The 22,632-nt window shown below is 40.7% G+C and overlaps 1 protein-coding gene across 2 annotated transcripts in view; it reads left to right on the forward strand.

Moving 5' to 3' along the window:
• LOC139162208 (cyclin-G-associated kinase-like) overlaps positions 1-22,337 on the forward strand; it is a 110,561-nt gene extending 88,224 nt beyond the window's left edge. For both annotated transcript variants that reach the window (XM_070742316.1, XM_070742317.1), the window contains exons 23-28: positions 5,340-5,462; positions 8,361-8,480; positions 13,046-13,282; positions 17,702-17,850; positions 19,103-19,279; positions 21,637-22,337. In XM_070742316.1, coding sequence (XP_070598417.1) covers positions 5,340-5,462; positions 8,361-8,480; positions 13,046-13,282; positions 17,702-17,850; positions 19,103-19,279; positions 21,637-21,738 — 908 coding nt within the window. In that variant the 3' untranslated portion in view covers positions 21,739-22,337. The remainder of the gene's footprint in view (positions 1-5,339; positions 5,463-8,360; positions 8,481-13,045; positions 13,283-17,701; positions 17,851-19,102; positions 19,280-21,636) is intronic.
• The last annotated feature ends 295 nt before the right edge of the window (positions 22,338-22,632 follow it).

A 22,632-nucleotide genomic window follows, 5' to 3' on the forward strand; every position in this document is an offset into this window, starting at 1 on the left:
CGTCTCATGACTCTGGATAGCAAATATCAGTTAACTTACATAAACTCATAATAGTAGCACAATAAACACAGATTGGCAACCAAGATAAAAATTTCCTGTGAGTGGAACAAAATAAAGTTTTTTGGAAGCCAGACTAACATTTAAGTGAAATTGTATAAGGAAATTAAACCTCATCATATTCCCCCCTCCATGTTAGAAAATCATTTAAAACAAAAGAAGCCAACCACAAAAACAATGTGTGTGGTTTTCTTTGTATATGCAGTGGGGTAGATGTCTATTGCTTGAGCTCAAGTGAGACTTTTTTTGCCGGGGGGGGGGGGGGGGTGTTGATGGGGAAGAGACCAGAAGCAACAATAGCATTTCCTTAAAAAATCCTGCTATTCCCAAGGATTACATAACTCGAAGTGTGCTGCTATAGCCAAATTCAGATCTGTAGGTAATCCTCAACTTATGATCGTACGTTTAGTGCTTTGTTTAATGACAGCACTGAAAAAAGTGACCTACTACCTGTCCTTACAGAGCTCTGTGGACACTGAGATTGCTACTGTTAGGCCCCTTCATAGTTGCCGGCCCTATGTGGTTTCCTTAGTTTACAGAGGTGATGAGAGAAATTAAGCAATTGAAAAATTGCCAAGAATGTGGGTGACATAAAAGTTGGTGCAACTGAGAACTAGAAGGAATCTATATTCAATTTATAGCAATAAGGTATAGCAATAAGGTATAGCAATACAGTGGTCCCTTGATTTTCACGGGTTCGAACTTCGCGAAACGGCTATACCACGGTTTTTCAAAAATATTAATTAAAAAATACTTCGTGTTTTTCCCCCTATATCACGGTTTTTCCCGCCCAATGACGTCATACGTCATCGCCAAACTTTCGTCCGCCTTTAATAAGTATTTTTTAAAATAAACTTTAATAAATAAACATGGTGAGCAATAATCTAAATGGTTGCTAAGGGAATGAGAAATTGCAGTTTAGGGGTTTAAAGTGTTAAGGGAAGGCTTGTGATACTGTTCATAGCCAAAAATAGTGTATTTACTTCCGCATCTCTACTTCGCGGAAATTCGACTTTCGCGGGCGGTCTCGGAACGCATCCCCCGCGAAAATTGAGGGAACACTGTAAGAGCAAAGTATCCCTAATAAGATGCCTCTAGCTTTAATTTTACACATTCATGTACTTGACCGGCAATATATTCCCAGTATTCCCTTCTTTAAAAAGTGTAAACTGTATATTTATACATTTTTCAAAGTTAGAAAGCTTTCAGTTACAGACTAAATCTGTAATCCTTAAATGAGACAATTATGTATGTTGAACTTGGGTGCAAAACTGTTGCTTCTGTCACTGATTAATGAAGCCTCTTTTTGTTCTCATATTGTTCTGTATCAGCGTTCCCCATCCTTTTCGGCGCAACAGACCAGTATAAACAGTGGTAGCAGAGAGTTGGGAGGAGAGGGGATGTTTTTAGATGCGTGCTTGTGCCACTTTCACGAATGCAGCTGCACACATGCATGCATGCACGCACGCACGCACGCACACACACACACCACTTCTATGGCCTGGTTCCAAAAGGGCTATAGTATGGCTTCCAAAAGGGCCGTAGACTATGGTTGGGAGGGGGGGGTTGTTGTTTTATATGACTGAGGCACTGGCTAAGTTGTTTTGTTTTGTTTTATGGAGTCTTTATTCAAATGCGAGACGTTAGACTTTCAAAACAAGGCATTTTGTGAACCTGCCCGTTTGACTTGGAAAAGTTTTAGGAAAGATCTTGACAGTGAAGTTTCTAAAAAGAGAGGCCCTGTGATCCGTACAAGGGGCTTAAGGAATCAAAAGGTGATAGTGATTTAATGCAAGTAGGCAACTCTGCAATTGAATTCTGATGACTTTTCTGGCTAATTAAGAGATGCTAAACATGGATCTGAGGCAAGCTTAAATCTGATGTCATGTCAAACCTGTGTCTTATTTTGAGGAAATCTTGACTGCCATCCTTAGTTATAGAATTAAAGGATCTTCTGAGTGCAGAAGACAATCTGTTCTATAGTAGCAACAAGAGGTTTGACAGTTGAGGTTAATAATATAGACATAATATCTGGTGTTTTCTAGAATCTGATCTTCGGAGACCAAATCTGAAACTCTGCACTCTCCAAATACAGTTATACCTTGTCTTACAAACTTAATTGGTCCAGGACGAGGTTCTTTAGGTGAAAAGTTTGTAAGACGAAACAATGTCCCATAGGAATCAATGGAAAAGCAATTAATGTGTGCAAGCCCAAAATTCACCCCTTTTGCCAGCTGAAGCACCCGTTTTTGCACTGCTGGGATTCCCCTGAGGCTCCCCTCCATGGGAAACCCCACCTCCGGACTTCTGTGTTTTTGCGATGCTGCAGGGGAATCCCAGCAAGGGGATCCCAGCATCACAAAAATGAGCGCTTCGCTGGCAACGGAAGTCTGGAGGTGGGGTTTCCCAGCGAAGGGAGCATCAGTAAAATCTCAGCATCGCAAAAACACCGAAGTCCTCGAAACCCCACCTCCGGACCTCTGTGTTTTTGCAATGCTGCGATTTCACTGAGGCTCCCCTCGCTGGGAAACCCCACCTCCGGACTTCCGTTGCCAGCAAAGCGCCCATTTTTGCGCTGCTGGGATTCTCCTGCTGGGATTCCCCTGCAGCATAATAAAAACACGGAAGTCTGGAGTTGGGGTTTCCTATGGAGGGGAGCCTCAGGGGAATCCCAGCAGTGCAAAAACAGGTGCTTCGCTGGCAACAGAAGTCCGGAGGCGGGGCATCCCACCAGCGGCGGTGGGTTTGTAAGGTGAAAATAGTTTGTAAGAAGAGGCAAAACAAATCTTAAACCCCGGGTTTGTATCTCGAAAAGTTTGTATGACGAGACATTTGTAAGATGAGGTATCACTGTAATCATCATTTCAAAAACAAAAACTAAAAAACAGTGGGGTAAAAGGCAGTGGAGTTCTCAAAATCTCGTAATATAAAATGTCCATCTTTCTCCATGAAATACGCTTTTCTGCTCTTGTCTTGACTGCTAAGTATTATCCTTGTAAGACCCAGTGTGGATCCAATTGTATTGGATACCATTTGATATTCTCTGCCTCGCTCTTTCACAGTTGCTCAAGTGAAGGACGGGGACCCCTTGTTTCCAGCCATTATTATGGCAAAAAAATAAATTGAAACCTAGTATTGAGTGTGACATGGGAATACTGTGACATTATGTCTACCTCCCTGTTGAAACTTTTTCCATCTTGGCATACGTATTCCAGATTTACAGGACTTCTGGAAATGGTAGTTACAACTATTTGGAGGAGGTTTATTTGTAGTGTGAGCACAGGGTAAGGCTGGGCTACGCAGTGTTCATGGTGAGTTTAAAGTTCTACAGTTGCCTTAAAACAGAGCTTTTCACCTGGTAATGTGGAGGTGCTTAAGCCCCTTATCAAAAGTAATTTGATAAGATATTATAAAGTTTCAAATATTCAGAGAGACGTTTAAACTGGTAACATGAAGGAGCTCATGCCTGCATTGCTATTTTAATGCCTACTCAGAAATGAAGGGGAAAAGTTCCTTTTTTTGACATTCAGTAAACTTTTATGAGAAAAACCCTGTTCTTTTAGAACGGAGATCTAAATATATCAATAACTACTCTATGAGTATATTTAGGTCTGCACTCTAAATGATCATTATTTCATACACAGGAAGGCAAGCTAGCTATTTTGGACTAATATCATTAGCTGGATGATTATAGAGTGTGTGTATTGCACCAGATTGTCCATTTCTAATTTAATATTCCTGTATCAAAATAGCACAATTGAATAGCACTGTGACAATTATTACCATAACTACTAAAGTGATACTATGATTTGTTTTAATATATAGTTAATATCCTGATTTCAGTTAGCAACATCCTAAATCCCGTTGCAGTGTTTGTTTGTTTATTTTACAATGCAGCGAACCTTTCTGGGAGATTATAAATAACTAAGTCGGCACTACTATTAATCTTCTCATCGTTCCCATCACCCATCTCCTCCCACAAATGACTGTATGACTATAACTTTGTTGCTTTTCTCCTTACGATTTATATTGACAGGTTCCTAAAATGATTTCATTGTTTATTTGTACCCAGACTGTCATTCAGTTTTGTACCTTATGATTCTTGAAGGACTTATCTTTTCTTTTATGTACACTGAGAGCATATGCACCAAGACAAATTCGCTGTGTGTCCAATCACATTTGGCCAATAAAATTCTATATTCTATTCTGTTCTATTCTATTCTATGCTTTTGAGTATTCATTGGCATGGCTAATTAGTATTTTAATATTTAATTTGTTATTCCCTATCCCACTCTTGTTCATGCTTCTTTATTCACAATTCACTCTCCTGTTTGATACAGCAGCTAATACTAATAAAGTCATTTGATGTAACCTGGTTTGTGAATTTGGGAGGCAAGCAGATAATGTATGAATAAGGGCTTCATGTCCTTATTCAGAGATTCCTCCATGCATGCCTTGGATAGGAATCACATGTCATTAGAAAACGTTATCTGTTGCTGATCACCACATATGAGATTTTAACCCTTCCAGGCAGTGAAAATATTGAGGTGGTTTTTTTCTTTCGTTCTGAGTTCCCGTTTACAAATAGATGGAGAGCAACAGTGCCAGTTGAGTTCAGATTTAAGGGAGAAAAATCCAAGGTCCTAACCGTATTTTCATAGCAACAGCAGTTAGATTTATATAGTGCTTTATAGCACTCTCTAAGCCAGTGTTTCCCAACCTTGGCAACTTGAAGATATTTGGACTTCAACTCCCAGAATTCCCCAGCCAGCGAGTTGCCAAGGTTGGGAAACACTGCTCTAAGCAGTTTACAAAGTCAGCTTATTGCCCCTATGGCTCCTCATTTTACCGACCTCAGAAGGACCAGAAGACTGAGTCAGTATTGAGCCATTCAGATTGAACTGCCAGCAGTCAGCATAGTTAGTCTGCAATAATGCACTTCTAACCACTTGGAGTGGTGTGGTGGCCTAGAGGTGAAGCTCTTGCCTGACAATCGGGAGGCTGTGAGTTCAATCCTAGATAAAGGCAGACATTTCTCTCCCTGAGCGCAGTGAGAATATATCCGCTGAACAAAACTTCTCATTGGTGACAGGAAGGGCATCCGGCCAGTAAACACTCAATGCTAGCTCCATTCAGTTCCCAGACTCCATCCTGCAAGAGATTATGAGGTCATTAAAGGATAATGATGAATGCACCAGCTCTTGATTTGCAGGATGTTAGGTTTATGCAACTTTTTGCACGCCTTTATCCTAACGCATGTCTTCTGATTTATGTCCTTTTAGGCAATTTGGCCCCAGAACCACCTAAAATAACTTCCTCAGCAAGCCAGCCAGATCTTTTAGGTGGCTGGGATTCTTGGACTGACTGCACTGTCCCCACAGCACCTAAGAAATCAACTTTGGAAGGTATGGTATGAGGATGTCGCTTTTATTTTTGGCCACTAAAAGCTAATAGTAACGTGAGATAGCACCGCGAAACTTGACAGCTTTATAATGCAGTGCCTTTAAAATATATCTGCAAGAAACACTTAGTTGTATGGCCAGTTGGGATTTTGTTTTCGAAAAGCAATAGCAAGGGACAGTAAGTGCTAACATTTGCAGTTGCCAAGATTGGGTTCTGTTGCAATTTGTAGAATATATTCAGACCTAAATGGTGGTTGCATAATAAAAGGAGAATTGGCAACAGCCTTCACCTAGAGTTGTATGCTGAAAATGAAACTTCTTTTATATGTGGATGGAGAAAATTTCATGCATAAGCTGTAAGGGTCAATTGGCTATCGTGGTCCATATCTCATGCCCTGCCAAGTTTGCTTTCTCATTTTGGTCTTAATAGAAGACAGTTTGGAGTTGTTGTTGTTTTTTAAATTTTAAACTGCTGCTGCAATTTCAAGATAAAACCAGCAGCATGCAGAAAAATCAAAGATCATCTTATTTTGGTCATTAAATTCATAGTCAATAAAAGACGTTGGTTTCTACAGCTTCCCTACCTGCATCCTAAAGAATAAACTGAGCAATTGCCCTTGTGAAGCATCTCGGTTAATCCCTTGATGCTAGGAAGCAAATTAATCCAATGTGCCAATCGGATTTGTTCAATGTCAATCAAAGTTACATGAGCAAGGCTCTTTCTGAACTGAGATGCTTTACTCTGGCTTGCATTTTCCCTTCTCCTGCGTTATAAAAACATGGTTGATTTTCGCCAATTATATCACTAAATCTGTTGCCAGAATTGCTTCCACAGCAATCATGGATTAATGAATCACATAATGTTAAGAGTGTTTCTGCTTCTGGATACTATCTGGGGATTTGGGGAATTGCTGCCTTTTTCACAAAAAGGAGTGCTAATAACAATTCTGGTCTTGTTATTCTTTTTTGTACAAAGAATTGGGCCACCCAGAAATAAATGCACATTAACTATTAACATTAACTTTCTGAATTAATACCTTCACTTACACACACATACACATGGGCCATGGGAAAACTGATATACCCCTAACTACCATGGTTTATGCATGGTCTGCTAGGTTGTGTGATTGTTTTCTTTTTATAATAAGGGTTTTAAATTGTTTTTAACATTAGATTTGTACATGGTGTATTGTTGTTGTGAGCCGCTCCGAGTCCTTGGAGAGGGGCAGCATACAAATCTAAATACTAATACTAATAATAATAATAATAATAATAATAATAATAATAATAATTAGATCTAGACCCCCTGGCCAATAGATGTAATGCATGGCTGCGATTGAATTGTTTGATTGATTTTAATATACTGGGTTTTTAGTTTACGTAGTCTTTTAATTTATTATTATTATTATTATTATTATTATTATTATTATTATTATTATTATTATGCCAATACAACACAGCAAACGAGATCACTATGCTGGATTTCGTATTTCATCACCAGTCGGGCACTTCCCAAGCACCTAGGACTGCGTGATGTAGCAGCGAATTATGTTTGCCGATCCCAGTAAAGCGGCCTTTTGCAATTGACAGATGGAGATTTTGTCAATTCCAATGGTTTTCAAATGTCCGCTGAGATCCTTTGGCACTGCGCCCAGTGTGCCAAGTACCACTGGGATCACTTTCACTGGCTTATGCCAGAGTCGTTGCAGCTCGATTTTTAGATCTTCGTATTTCACTAATTTCTCTAGCTGCTTCTCCTCAATTCTGCTGTCCCCTGGGATTGCAATGTATTATTATTATTATTATTATTATTATTAATAATAATAATAATAATAATAATAATATATTATCCCTATATACCAGTTTCAGAAGTCTAGCTGAGATTATCTTTAAGTTTCCTAAGGTTGAAGATGGCACAACTATTGTTCATGGTATCCAAGGGATTGCTTGGAGGACAGCAGTTTCCATACATTTACTAACTTCCAACAAGATTTGGCAAATGCTATCACGATACGGTTCTTATATATATACACACATGGAAGTTATCTCTTGTTGGGAATACTGTGTCTTGTTTTAATTATCTTGTTCTGTCTTTATAAAAACTTTCATTCTAATGCTTCTGGATGTGCTGTTATCTACTAGACCAGTGATGCTGAACGTGTGGCACGGGTGCCACAGGCAGCACGTGGAACCATATCTGCTGGCCCATGAGCTGTTGCCTTAGCTCAGCTCCAACATGCATGTCTATGTTGGCCAGCTGATTTTTGGCTTGCACAGAAGCTCTGGGAGGGCGGTTTTAGCTTCTAGAGAGCCTCCAGGGGGATGGGGGAAGGGTATTTTGCGGTCCGGAAAGGGTGAAGCATGAACATGGGCCCACCAGAAGTTGGGAAACAGACCATTTCAGGCCTCCAGAGGGCCTCCAGGGGGTGGAAGAAGCTGTTTTTGCCCTCCCCAGGCATTGAATTATGGGTGTGAGCACTCGGGCACGTGCAATAGCATGCGAGCACGCTCTTAGGGCACCCAAGGGAAAAAAAGGTTTGCCATCACTGTACTAGACAGATTCTTCTGGGTTTGACGCTTGTTTAGGTGGGTCTCACATACTTCATTTCTCTTACTGGCAACTTTGGACCTTTCCGCAAAATCATAGGACATCTCTCTCTCTCTCTGCATGTTTATTTCTATACTACGCATCCACTAATACAGCATATTCAATCTTATAACTGCTTATTAACACGGATTACAACAACAGCAACAATCCAACATACTTACAGTGGGGGGAAGCTATAGAAAATCCAGTGGATGCTGGCTGTGTTTGGAAAAGGTATCAAACAGGCCGAAAAATGAATAGTTGCTGTTAAAAAGAAACAACAACAACAAGTGTTTGCAATTACTACCACACAGGGCCAACTTTCACAACAGGAGGGTCAACCAGTGGCTCCATGGGTCATTCCTCCAATCAAGCAAAATCACAAAATCTTGACCCTTTTGCTGACCTCGCAAACTTGAGAAGTGGCCTTCCAGGTAAGTGTTGGTATAAAACTTACAAAAGGCATATAGTCATTACTCATCACTCGTTTTTTTTAAATCTTAAGGGTGCTTTTTCCATTTGAATTGAGCCACCTGCCGCTTCAGGGAGTTCAGACACCTGCTACTATGGTTTGTAGCCTTTGCTCCGATTCTCTGCCAGAGGAGTTTCCCCCGGCTCAGTGAAATAATTCGGTGCTGTTGTTTTCCATCCCTTGCTGCTCCTTTGAGACCCATCTTGCCCTTTGATTTCAAAAAATTGAGACCTGAGTCTAGTCCACCTTTTGAACCGGAGCCTGTGCTGAAAGATATGGAGAGGGTCAACCTGGCAGACAGGTGGGACAGACCTGAAATTGAGTTAGGAGAGAGAGCAGCCTGAGCTGTCATTGTGGCTGCTTGGCAGGGGAACAGGGTTATTTGAAACGTAATTGGATGAAAGCCCTCCGGTGTCCTCAGTGAAACTGTGCAGGCTAACTTACATCAGGAGCGTTGTAGCGTCTCTAGAAAGGCCACAAAATCAATGGTACGCAGATAGTCCTCAGCGTAGGACTACGGTTTTACAAAATGTATGTTGCTAAGTGAGACATCTTGCTAAGCGCGTTTTGTCCCATTTTACGACCTTTCTTCGCACAGTTGTTAGGTGAATCAACTTCAGCTTTTACGTTAGTAACACAGTTGAATAGGTCCCACAGAGTGGTTCTTCTCCGGGTCCCGTCAACTAAACAATGCTGCTTGGCGGGACCCAGGGGAAGAGCCTTCTCTGTGGCAGCCCCGGCCCTCTGGAACCAACTCCCCCCAGAGATTAGAATTGCCCCCATCCTCCTTGCCTTTTGTAAGCTCCTTAAAACCCACCTCTGCTGCCAGGCATGGGGGGAATTGAGATGCTCTTTCTCCCTGGGCCTTTACAATTTCATGTGTGGTATGTCTGTATGTATGTTTGGGTTTTTATATTAATGGGTTTTTTAATCATTTTTAGTATTTATTGGATTATTATTGTACATTGTTTTATTACTGTTGTTAGCCGCCCCGAGTCTCCGGAGAGGGGCGGCGTACAAATCCAATAAATAATAAATAAACCTAGTTTCCCCATTGACTTTGCTTGCCAGAAGGTCACAAAAGGTGATCACGTTACCTTGGGACACTGCAACCATCATAAATTTGTGTCAGTTGCCAAGAATTTTGATTTTTTTTTTATCACATGACCATGGGGAATGCTGCAGTGTGCGTAAGTGTGAAAAACGGTCCTAAGTCACTTTTCCCCAGTGCAGTTGTAACTTTTGGCGATCACTAAATTGAGGACTACCTGTATGGCCTGTGGGTGATAATCTGCAGGTTGGAATTACTTGCCCAGTGAAGTCCCCAGTTCTCTTTTCCATCTTCCTTGTTCATATTTCAGGAAAGATTTGGAACACATAAAAGCAGATTTCAAGGAGATACAAAAAGAGTTGCCTCTCCAAATAACTCTCGACAGTCAGAAGAATTGGGGCCAGATTATTAGATGAGCAATTTCTGCACAGAAAGCTGTTTTTGGTTTCTTTTGCACCATTTAATTTAATCTTTACTTACTTACTTACTAGTTAGTAACATTTGTATTCTGCCAACTCAGCACAGGACTCCTGATGGTTTTGTTATTAGAGACTGTTGTTCTCTTCGTGCAAACATGCATTTTTTCCTTTCTGGAAAAAGTAATAAAAATAGAATACTAGCATAAGGATTATTATTCCAGTGCACATATTTTTTATTGATTTTTAAAAAAATATTTACATCTTAATGTTTTCAGGTGGGTTGACATCCATATATTTCCATTCATACAATGTATTATATATTTATATATTATATACACAATCATTTTTAATATTTTGTTTTTCTGTCCATCTCTTACTGTTGTTTTGCATTTCCTTTTTGTATCCATTTAGACCATTTTGTCCAAGTAGAGTAGTAGTCCGAGTTCTTTTGATCGTTTAGTTCCATCGTTAATCGGTCCATTTCTGCACAGTCATTTTTTTATTATTATCTCATTTTCAGCAGGTATCTGTGGGTCTTTCCATCTTTGTGCATAGGCAATTCTTACGGCTGTTACTATATGTAATAATAAATATTTCATATTTTTAGAATATGGTTTTCTAATAATGCCTAACAAAAAGAATTCTGGTATGAATTCAATTACAGTGTCTGTTATTTCTTGTAGCCATTTTTGGAGTTATCTCCAATACTTTTTCGCTTCAGGACTTACCTGTTGTACATACTCCTGATCAGTTGGAGGATGATGAAGATATTGAGCACTCGGATTCAGATAGTGTTTATGAATTAGTGTGTGTGGGGGGGTTACAAGTAGTAGAACAGGTGGGAGGCCAACCACAGGATGGGGCTATGAGTTCAGGATCTAGCGATGGAGAATCAGACGCTCGCTGGGTTAACCCTAAATTCAGAAGGGCCCAAAAACGTAGAGAACAGAGGTCTGGAAGAAGATATTAAGGAGAGGAATGGGTTAAATACTGTAGTGATGTATTTGGCACATCAGGGGGTCAGTGGGAAGAAGGGTGGAGTTTCAACGTTGCCGTAGGGAAAAAATGAATGTGTTTCTTGCCGCTCTCAAGTAAGCAAAAGTATTTTGTGTTGTTAACAGTCAGTTCTGCTGTTTTTCAAAGTCATGCTGTTAGGAAAATAAATCTTGTTAAGTGGAGCAGGAGAAGGAATGTGGGGAATGCAGCTAAGAGAGATAACGGACCGAGTGCCTGTATGGAATGTGTTTGAATTACAGGAGAGCAGAGAAATAAATGGAGTTTCTTTATTCATGAAAGATGCATTTAATAAGAGTTATTTGTAATTGCTAAATTTCTACCAGAAACCAGAACAATACCCACCCTAAATGGAAGAAGGTGCCACTTGGGTATATCTTCACCAATCTTTTCAGGGCCTAATGCCACTGATAAAACATTTTATATTGATTCTCTTTGTAAGCTGTTGATTTAGTTGAATTAATATTTCTAGTCCAAATTTGCTCCCAGTCAGGCAGGTGTACATTGCGGCTGAAAATTTTTGCCAAGCAATCATTGGCCCTTTTATTATATCCTCATGTTTATCCTCATAAGGATATAATAAAATAAACAAGGATTATTATTCCACGAGGGTGGGTGGACTGGCATTTTTCAGCTGTTGAGAGCAGCACCTCTCACATTCCCTTGCATTGGCCATGTTGGCTGCGGCTGAAATAGCTGTAATCCAAACATTGGAAGGGGGCTACCCCTACTTCTAAATGGGCTGTTTAAACATGTACGTATGCAACCCTCACTTAGAAAAAATTTGATGCCAGTGATAAAAGTCATCCTTCATTTTGAAAAACGAATACCCTTTATTTATTCTTTTGATTCAGGCAGCTTGCAATTTCCCAAATATGGCCATGTGTTTTGGTGTGTGCCATAATTTTTTTCAGTTTCTTGTTGGGATGCTGGTGGTATTGGAGGTTGTATTCACAAACAGGTGTGATGTCAGTAAGTTTTCCCAATTTGAGCTCCTCAAGCATCTGGCCATCTGTTTTCCCTTCCCCTTGCCTCTCACAGAAAGAAGTTTATATGCTTTCCACCATTTAACTTCGATTTAAGATCAGCACTAAGAGTTATTGCAAGCCTTTATGTTGTGCCTGTACAGGCCAGCTTAGACCACAGGTGGCCCTTGATTTACAACCATTCATTTAATGACTCTTCAAAGTTACAACACACTGGAAAAAAGTGATTCCTGGCTGTTTTTTCACACTTTTATGGCCATTACCAGCATCGCCATGATAAAAATTTGGAACACTTGCCACCTGGTTCCTATTTATGACAATTGCAGTGTCCCAGGGTCATGGCGACCTATTGACACGTAATGTCAATGGGGAAGCCAGAATCACTTAACAACCCTGTGACTCACTTAACAATGGCAGTGATTCACTTAACGACTGCGAAGAAGAAAAGTCATAAAATGGGGCAAAACAACCTTCTCACTTAGCAAGAGAAATTTTAGGCTCAGTTGTCGTCGTAGGTTCAGGATTACCTGTATAGCACATCAGTACTTGCAGTCACTGGTGTTTGCAGTTTGGACTGTTGAAAGTTCTTGCCATACTTTTTACTAATGGCTTTGGCTCAGGGTGCGGATTTTGAATTGCATTTAAGAACACCGTTCTTACTAATGTACTAATAATGTTCAGGAAGGAAGTGTTTTTAATAGGAAAGTGAACACAAGAACAAGGGGACACAATCTGAAGTTAGTTGGGGGAAAGATCAGAAGCAACGTGAGAAAATATTATTTCACTGAAAGAGTAGTAGATCCTTGGAACAAACTTCCAGCAGACGTGGCTGGTAAATCCACAGTAACTGAATTTAAACATGCCTGGGATAAACATATATCCATTGTAAGATAAAATACAGGAAATAGTATAAGGGCAGACTAGATGGACCATGAGGTCTTTTCCTGCCGTCAGTCTTCTATGTTTCTATGTTGCAATAGAATTGCTCTTGGAAAAGTTTCCCTTCCGACTGAAGCATTTTTTGGTTTATTAAAATGCCCAATTGTTTCTTACCTAGGAACATCTAGTGGAGCATTCTCAGCTGGCGGTTTTGCGGGCAAGTCAGCTCAAAAATCAGCGGGGGCTCCGTGGCACGCAAGCAAGCCACAAACCACCGGCACTTCATGGCAACCCACACCCCAGCCCAAGCCTCCAGAACCAGCCAAGTTGGGCACACAACCCAAACCCAACTACACTGTGAATTTTAGTGTAATCGGAGGGCGGGAGGAGAGAGGCATCCGAGCCCCTGGCTTTGGTAAGTACATGACATCAGACTTGCATTAGTCCATAATCTTTAACCCGGCACGTTTCAATTGGCAGCAAATCCCCATTAACTTTATGGGCATAGGTTTTTCTGACTATCTAGCTGAGACAGCATAGTTAAATTCCTGATTCCAAGATATATGTTTTTTGTACGGTGTTCACATAGTCAAAGTGTAGTATCCTTTGAAATAGAGGTACAGTAATCCCTCACTACTTCATGGTTCATCTTTTGTGGATTTGCTACTTCACGGTTTTTCAAAGGGGGCTTAAATCCATTAAATTAAATTAAAGGTAATCTGCGAGACCGCCTTCTGCCGCACGAATTCCAGCAGCCAGTTAGGTCCCACAGAGTTGGTCTACTCCGGGTCCCGTTGACTAAACAATGTCGTCTGGTGGGACCTAGGGAAAGAGCCTTCTCTGTGGCAGCTCCGACCCTCTGGAATCAGCTCCCCCCAGAGATTAGGATTGCCCCCACCCTCCTTGCCTTTCGTAAACTTCTTAAAAACCCATCTCTGCCGTCAGGCATGGGGGAACTTAGTCATCTCCCCTTGCCTATGTAGTTTTGTGTATGATATGACTGTGTGTATGTTTTTATATATTGGGGTCTTTTTCTTTTTAGACTTTTTAATGTAAAAAGATTTTAGATTTTAATTATTAGATTCGTTACCATGTATTGTTTTTATCACTGTTGTGAGCCGCCTCGAGTCTGCGGAGAGGGGCGGCATACAAATCTAATAAATAATAATAATAATAAATCCATTGAAAATTTTAAATCCATGAAAAATTCATAAAATTCTTCTACAGTACTACTGTACTCTATAAAAGAAACTGGTAGGGTATCACATGTAGTTCCAGCTGAGAAACATTATAGAATGACTGTTTAATGCAAAGGGTGGGTTTTAAAAGTCCAAATACTCATTAAGTACATTAAAAAATATATTTCCTCTACTTCACGGAAATTCATTTTTCACAGGTGGTCTTGGAACGCATTCCCAGTGAAAAACGAGGGATCACTGTACTTACTTCCAAATTCCTCAATTAATTTCCTTTTTCTGTTTTTAAATTTATATCAGAGAGGGGCAGCCCTCCTTTCTGGCTGAATGTGAGCTGCTTGATTTGCACAGGGCAGGTTTGCTCCATGCTTCTGTATGGTAAAATGAAAGTGAGTGGATGTTAGAACTTGTTAGATTTTATTTCCCTCTCCGTCTGTCTCTCTCTCTCTCTCTTTGTGTTTGTGTGTGTGTGTGTGTAATGAGTTGTCTATAGTGTTAGCAAAAACTTCAGAAGAGAAGGATTTAGGGGTATTGATTTCTGACAGTCTCATAATGGGTCAACAGTGCGGTCAGGCGGTAGGGAAAGCAAGTAGAATGCTTGGCTGCATAGCTAGAGGTATAACAAGCAGGAGGAGGGAGATTGTGATCCCGCTATATATAGAGTGCTGGTGAGACCACATTTGGAATACTGTGTTCAGTTCTGGAGACCTCACCTACAAAAAGATATTGATAAAATTGAACAGATCCAAAGACAGGTTACAAAAATGATGGAAGCATAGTTCCCTCTAAGCTGAGCAGTGAGCAATCGCTCACTTAAAAATCATCATCAACTCAGAGTTTTTCAAACCTGCCCAGAAGCCGAGAGGGAAAGAATGAGAGGGAAGGAGAGAGAGAGGAAGAGAGGAAGGAAAAGAGAAAGAAAAAGAATGGGAGTAAGGAAGAGAGAAAGAAAATCAAAATCTAGTTTGAAACTAGCTCAACTATTTAAGTGGCATTTTGATATTGATAGAGTTGCCCTATTATGAACTCACTGTTATAGACACACAGTACAGTATTTTATTTTGAAATTCTCTGAGGAAAAACAGGGTGGGTTTTTTATTTGTTTGTTTGTTTGTTTGTTTATTTAATATTTCTGTGCCGCCCAGTCCCGAAGGGACGGCCGCTCAGACACTTTACTTTTCCGCCCACCCCCCCAAAAAATTAGAGGGAACACTGGATGGAAGGTCTTAAGCATAAAACGTATCAGGAAAGACTTAATGAACTCAATCTGTATAGTCTGGAGGACAGAAGGGAAAGGTGGGACATGATTGAAACATTTAACTATATTAAAGGGTTAAATAAGGTTCAGGAGGGAAGTGTTTTTAATAGGAAAGTGAACACAGGAACAAGGGGGCACAATCTGAGGTTAGTTGGGGGAAAGATCAGAACCAACGTGAGAAAATATTTTACTGAAAGAGTAGTAGATGCTTGGAACAAACTTCCAGCAGATGTGGTTGGTAAATCCACAGTACGTAACTGAATTTAAACATGCCTGGGATAAACATATCCATCCTAAGATAAAGTGCAGGAAATAGTATAAGGGCAGACTAGATGGACCATGAGGTTTTTTTTCTGCCGTCAATCTTCTATGTTTCTACACAGATGCTGATACTGATACTGATACTATATTTTGTGCTTGTATTATGTTGCTATGAGATGTTCTAAGTTGCTCTGGCTTTGGAATTTAAATTTAATTTAATAATATGATTGACTCTACAAGGTGGGCAGGGAGTTGGGTTTAGGCCCAGGAAGGCAATCCTACTACTATCAAATTGATTTATGTAGCTCTCTCGCTTTCACAATTTAAGGAGTGTGCATCTAAATTTATGAACATTCCTCCCCCCCCCCTTTTCATTAAAATGCATGTATGCTACCCTTCTCCGTAGACTCAGGGGGGCTTAAAGAAAGAATCGTTTAAAGAAACTACTGTATAAGGGATACTCTTTATCTCCATGATCATTTGTTTATTTGTTTGTTTATTATTTATTTATTAAATTTGTATGCCGCCCCTCTCCGCAGACTCGGGGCGGCTCACAGCACTGATAAAGAACAATACATGATAACATATCTAATATCTCATCACCGGCTCAAGGTTGACTCAGCCTTCCATCCTTCTGAGGTGGGTCAAATGAGGACCCGGATTGTGGGTCAATAGCCTAGCTCTGTTAAAAAGTGCTATTGCTAACATGTTGTAATCCGCCTGAGTCTAAGAAGAAGGACGGCATAAAAATCGAATGAATGAATGAATGAATGAATGAATGAATGAATGAATAAATAAATAAATAAATAAATTTAAAATCTAAAATAGCAATTTTTCATTAAAAATCTAAAAAAAATCAGTATATAAAAACAAACACACAATCATATCATACATAAAACTACATAGGCAAGGAGAGACATCTTAGTTCCCCCCTGCCTGACGGCAGAGGTGGGTTTTTAGGAGTTTATGAAAGGCAAGGAGGGTGGGGGCAATCCTAATTTCTGGGGGAGCTGGTTCCAGAGGGTTGGGGCCGCCACAGAGAAGGCTCTTCCCCTGGGTCCTGCCAGACAACATTGTTTAGTCGACGGGACCCGGAGAAGGCCAACTCTGTGGGACCTAACCGGCCGCTGGGATTCGTGCGGCAGAAGGCGGTCCCTGAGATATTCTGGTCCGGTACCTGTTGGGCAGAGGTAGCCCCAGGAGGGTAGATGCCTGTAGAATCTTTTCCAGCCAGGAAAATGAAACATTTTCTTTGGGTGGGAATTCTTCCATCATCCTTCACCCTTGCTCAATGTTGGTGAGGATTGTTGACAGTTGTAATTCAACAATAGCTGGAGTACTACAAGTTGCCTATTCTTCCATTATGGTTAATCCAAGGTCACTGAATTATATAGTCTGAATATAATAAAGGGTTGAATTCTGCTAATAATTGCACTAATGTGCAACTGTTAATGTGAGAGAAGAAAATGAATAGGAATGTTTACTCAAGTGATGCTACCTAATCATTGTGTGGCCATGATGAAATTCTTCAACCAAGATTTTCTCAGATCTCACCATTAATTTCAGGGCTATGCTGAGATTCTTAACTGGAAACGTGTAAATAACAAGTAACTGATTGAATTGATTTGTTACACCACGTGGCCTTATAATGAAGTTAGGAGTCTAATTCAGGAATAAGCCCCATTGAAAAAAGTTGGATTTGTTTCTGAGCAAGGAGATGTAACAGTTTCGTAAAAGATAATGGCTCGGTATTGACCAACATTCATTCATTTCATTTCATTCATTTATTCGATTTTTATGCCACCCTTCTCCTTAGATTCAGGGCGGCTTACAACATGTTAGCAATAGCACTTTTTAACAGAGCCAGCATATTACCCCCACAATCCGGGTCCTCATTTTACCCACCTCAGAAGGATGGAAGGCTGAGTCAACCTTGAGCCGGTGATGAGATTTAAACTGCTGACCTACAGATCTACAGTCAGTTTCAGTAGCCTGCAGTGCTGCACTCTACCTGCTGCACCACCACGACTCTTTCATGAGTAATGAATAACGAATCTGTCCTTTCTGTGTAAATTTTCTACCAAGAAAATGCCTAGCTACTTTTTTTCTTCTTTGCCAGGACAAAAACCCAAAGTTTCAGAAAATGATTTTGAAGACCTTTTGTCAAATCAAGGCTTTTCAGCGAAGTGTGACAAAAAAGGACCCAGAACCATTGCTGAGATGAGAAAGCAAGAATTATCTAAAGATATGGACCCTCTAAAATTAAAGGTTTGTAGCATTTAGGATGGACATTTCCCCTTGCTTCAGGTTCTTGCTGTGTTTTCGACCAGGAAGTGGACTGCATGCAGTGCAAAAAGAATTTGCAGTATTATAAGAGGCAAGGGCTACAAAATAAAGTGCAATAGGAAGAAGGTGGATGTCTTATTGCAGGGTTGTCAAACTCAATTTCACTGAGGGCCACATCAGGGTTGCGTTTGAGCTCAGGGGGCCAGGGTGGGCATGGCCAGCTTGATGTCACTTGTGTCAGGGGTGCCTGTAGTGGCCCAAGCGCTCTGCCAGTGAAAACTAGCTCCCGAGCTCCGTTTTTGGTTGCAATTGCCTCCTGCAACCCTCTACCAGAGAAAACAAAACTGGGGTGGTGGGGCTTCCTGCAGCCCTCCTGAGCTCTGTTTTCATTGACAGAGGCACTGTGGGCCAATCCTTTGCTGTTTGGAGGGTGGCCCCATGGGCCAGATCTCCATGGGGTGGATCTGATCTCCAGGCCCTGAGTTTGACACCCCTGCCTTAGTGGGCGTAAGTAAGAAATCTCAGGTTCTGTCTTTGGCATTTCCATTTAAAAGGAAGTCAAGTAGCAGAGCCAGAAAAGATCCTGAAAAACATGCCTATTAATGTAAGGAATATCTCTTGTGAGACAAGGGACTGAGAATTACTCAAGACCCACCTTTATCGCCAGGCATGGGGGAACTGAGACATCCTCCCCCAGGCTTTTATATTTTATGTTTGGTATGTATGTGTTGTATGGTTTTAAATTGCTGGGGTTTTAGATATGTTTTATTTTAATATTAGATTTGTTTCACTGTTATATTGCTTCTATTACTGTTGTGAGCCGCTCCGAGTCTTCGGAGAGGGACGGCATACAAATATAATAATAATAATAATAATAATAATAATAATAATAATAATAATAATAATAATGTAACAAGTCGAGGAGTTGCACAGTTGGGGTTGAGAACCAATAGGTGCATCGATAGGAAAAATCAAATGTGTAAATGCTTCTGTATATTAAGACGTGGTGAGCTTAAGCGGAGATTAGCTCAGTGCTATAATAGTTGAGCAGAAGCAGCAGTGAATTCATCACGAGCAAAGTGGGTCAGTGGCTGTTAGAGTGTATTAAATCATTACATATCGACATTGTCGGATAACAAATATTGCTACGGGTAACGATTAAAAGAAGCAAATTATGTCCATGAAACGTTGTGCAGCATTTGGCTCAGACAAATTCCCATTCCTTCCCTGCCAGCTTCTAGACTGGATTGATGGAAAAGAGAGGAATATAAGAGCTTTATTATCTACTCTTCACACCGTTCTTTGGGAAGGTGAAAACAAATGGAAGCCAGTTGGGATGGCAGACCTGGTTACCCCTGACCAGGTCAAAAAGTACTATAGAAAAGCAGTGCTCATCGTTCATCCAGATAAGGTGAGTGCCTGGTAAATACTCACAAACAGATAGAGTAAAATCATTCCCATGGATGCTAATTACAGGTTGACCTTAACTTACAATGGCTCTCTTCAAAAAAAGGTAATAATGACTTATTTAGGATTATGACTAAACCCCTCCCCCTCACACACATGCACTTTGCTGTTGTCAAAAAGTTAAACTGCACCGTGCTCTCTGCTAACTCTCCTTGCTTTGGGTGTGAAGTACAGTGATACCTCGTCTTACAAACTTTTTGAGATACAAACCCGAGGTTTAAGATTTTTTTGCCTCTTCTTCCAAACTATTTTCACTTTACAAACCCAAGCCGCCACCACTGGGAAACCCCACCTCCGGACTTCTGTTGCCAGCGAAATGCCTATTTTGCACTGCTGGGATTCCCCTGAGGCTCTGGACTTCTGTGTTTTTTTGCGATGCTGCAGGGGAATCCCGGCAGCGCAAAAACGCGTGCTTCGTTGGCAACGGAAGTCCGGTGGTGGGGTTTCCCAGCGAGGGGAGCCTCAGCGAAATCGCAGCATAACAAAAACATGGAAGTCCGGAGATGGGAAACCCCACCTCCGAACTTCCGTTGCCAGCGAAGCACCCATTTTTGTGCTGCTGTGATTCCCCTGCTGTGATTCCCATGCAGCACCACAAAAACACAGAAGTCCGGAGGTGGGGTTTCCCATGGAGGGGAGCCTCAGGGGAATCCTAGCAGAGCAAAAACGGGCGCTTCGGCTGGCAAAAGGGGTGAGTTTTGGGCTTGCACACATTAATCACTTTTCCATTGATTCCTATGGGAAACATTGTTTCGTCTTACAAACTTTTCACCTTACAAACCTCATCCCGGAACCAATTCAGTTCGTAAGACGAGGTATCACTGTATTTAAAAACAAGCATAGTTTGCTGCCACAGAAACTATATATAGCAGATCGTGGGAGTGCCTCCTAAAATCTTCCTGGTTTATGGAATATACACAAGGATAGGCAAGTTGTTATCATCCTTCTTGTGGTGATTGCTTCAGGGAGTAAGGTTTCTGACTATACGTAGGCCTTGACTTGAGAACCTTAAAGGCAACCTGCTCATTCCAACTTTCCCACCCCGGATGTAAATGCCAGTTTGGGGCAAAAATGCCACAAAAGTGAGTTAGTTGCCAAGGATCCAAAATCCGGTCATATGACTGGTGGGGCGCAGCTGTCAGAACTTTGGAACTGGATCATAAGTAACTTTTTCTGGGGAGAGTCCTGCCATAACTTCAAAGGGTTGTAAGTCAAGGACTACCTGCTAATTATTTATATAAATAAATAAATTATTTATTAATTATTAATTAATTATGCAAAGCCCATCAGGCCAGATTACTTACGCGACCGCCTTCTGCCGTATGAATCCCAGCAGCCGGTTAGGTCCCACAAAGTCGGCCTTCTCCAGATCCCATCAACCAGACAATGTTGTTTGGCGGTGCCTAGGGGAAGAGCTTTCTCTGTTGGGGGCCCTGCCCTCTGGAATCAGCTCCCACGAGAGATTCACACTGCCCCCACCGTTCTTGCCTTTCGCAAGAGTCTCAAGATTCACTTATGTCACCAGGCTTGGGGCAAACTCCTTAAAACCCACCTCTGTCGTCAGACATGGGGAAATTGATTCCCCTGGACCACTTTGTTTTATGTATGGCTTGTATAAGATGTATCATTGCTTTTTATATTAAGGGTTTTAAACTGCTTTTACTATTGGATTTGTACTGTTTTATTGTTGTGAGCCGCTCCGAGTCTCCGGAGAAGGGCGGCATGCAAATCTAAATAATAATAATAATAATAATAATAATAATAATAATAATAATAATAATAATAATAAGATCTAGAACCCCCTGGCCATTGTACACTGCGATTGTATTTGTATTTATTAGATTGATTTTAATATGCTGGGTTTTTAGTTTACGTAATCTTTTAATTCATTAGATTTGTTTTGTATTCACTGTTTTGTATTGTATCCTGTGAGCCGCCTCGAGTCTTCGGAGAGGGGCAGCGTACAAATCTAATAAGTAAATAAAAAATAAATATTTCTGGAACAGGAAGGGAACATCATTCAGTCCTCATTGGCACGTAGTCCCTTATTGACATCTGAACTCAAAACCATTCTTGTTCTTCTCTGATGGGCAAATTGGTCGATCATGTCCCACTGAGAAAAAACCCAGTTCAGAGCTCATTCAGTGCACTCATCCTTCTTTTATAAGTTATGAATATAGGAACTCAGCGTGCAGATAGTAATACTTATAGGGGATTTCTTCTTAGCTTCAGAAATAAAGCTAATTGCTTCTGGTGCAGTTGCATTGTAATTCAGTTTTTTGTTTGTTTGTTTGTTTACAGGCTACGGGGCAGCCTTATGAGCACTATGCCAAAATGATCTTCATGGAGCTGAACGATGCGTGGTCAGAATTTGAAAACCAAGGCTCAAAGTCCCTTTTTTAACACAGAAAGCCCCTCCTGCAAGGGAATTGATTTCAAAATGCATTGGCAGCAAAACTGGATCTCGAGTGCTGTAGTGTAGCCTCCTTAGTTGGAGGAGGGAGGCGAAACAACTTTCCCTGTTCTTGCACAATTGAAAACTGTACACGCAGCCGCACAAGTGTGTATTGTAGGAGATAAAATGTGAAACTTCACAAAGATGGCATTCCCATCAGTGCTGGGAAGTTTGTGTGGTGGAAGTGGCAAGTTTCAGGCTATGTTAGAGAAGGTTGAGTGCACCAGTAATTCTAATAATGGCTGCTGGCGTGAGCAAAATTTTGCTAGTGGGAACATCATCTGTTTCAAATCTTCATTTTTTTTTCCCATTTGAAAGACACAAAACCTCAATTTGCATTTCTGTTTTATTTCCCATATAGTCTTTGTGATTCCCCCCTTTTGTTCCTTGTTTGCCTTATTTAAGTGCTTTTGTTACCCTATAGTCTGTGAATTTGCTCGACATCATTTTTTTTCTCATTTCTGTTAGAGGTGTACATTTTTCTTCTGTATTTTATGTAATCCTTCCAATGATCATTCTGTAAATAATTAAAATAGTTTTCTGACAACACCTGTGTCCCTTCCCCTGCATCAACAATTGCTTAGCCAAAAGCTCTTCCAATTGGAGAAAGAACTTGGCTTGGGCGAATCTTGGGTTTGTACTACTACTACTACTTAAAAAAAAAACAACTTGTAAACTATAAACAAAGAAGCAGAGCTCAATGGCTGTGTAGTCTTGCCTTATTTATTATAATACTGTTGGAGGCAAGACAGTTAATGTTAATGTGTTCAATCAGAAAGATAGCACTTGTGACTTCTCCCTCTTGGCTGCACTGGATGATCGACACGCAATTTGCAGGCAGG

Source organism: Erythrolamprus reginae, chromosome 2 (assembly GCF_031021105.1).
Source record: "Erythrolamprus reginae isolate rEryReg1 chromosome 2, rEryReg1.hap1, whole genome shotgun sequence".
Taxonomy (NCBI): Eukaryota; Metazoa; Chordata; class Lepidosauria; order Squamata; family Dipsadidae; genus Erythrolamprus; species Erythrolamprus reginae.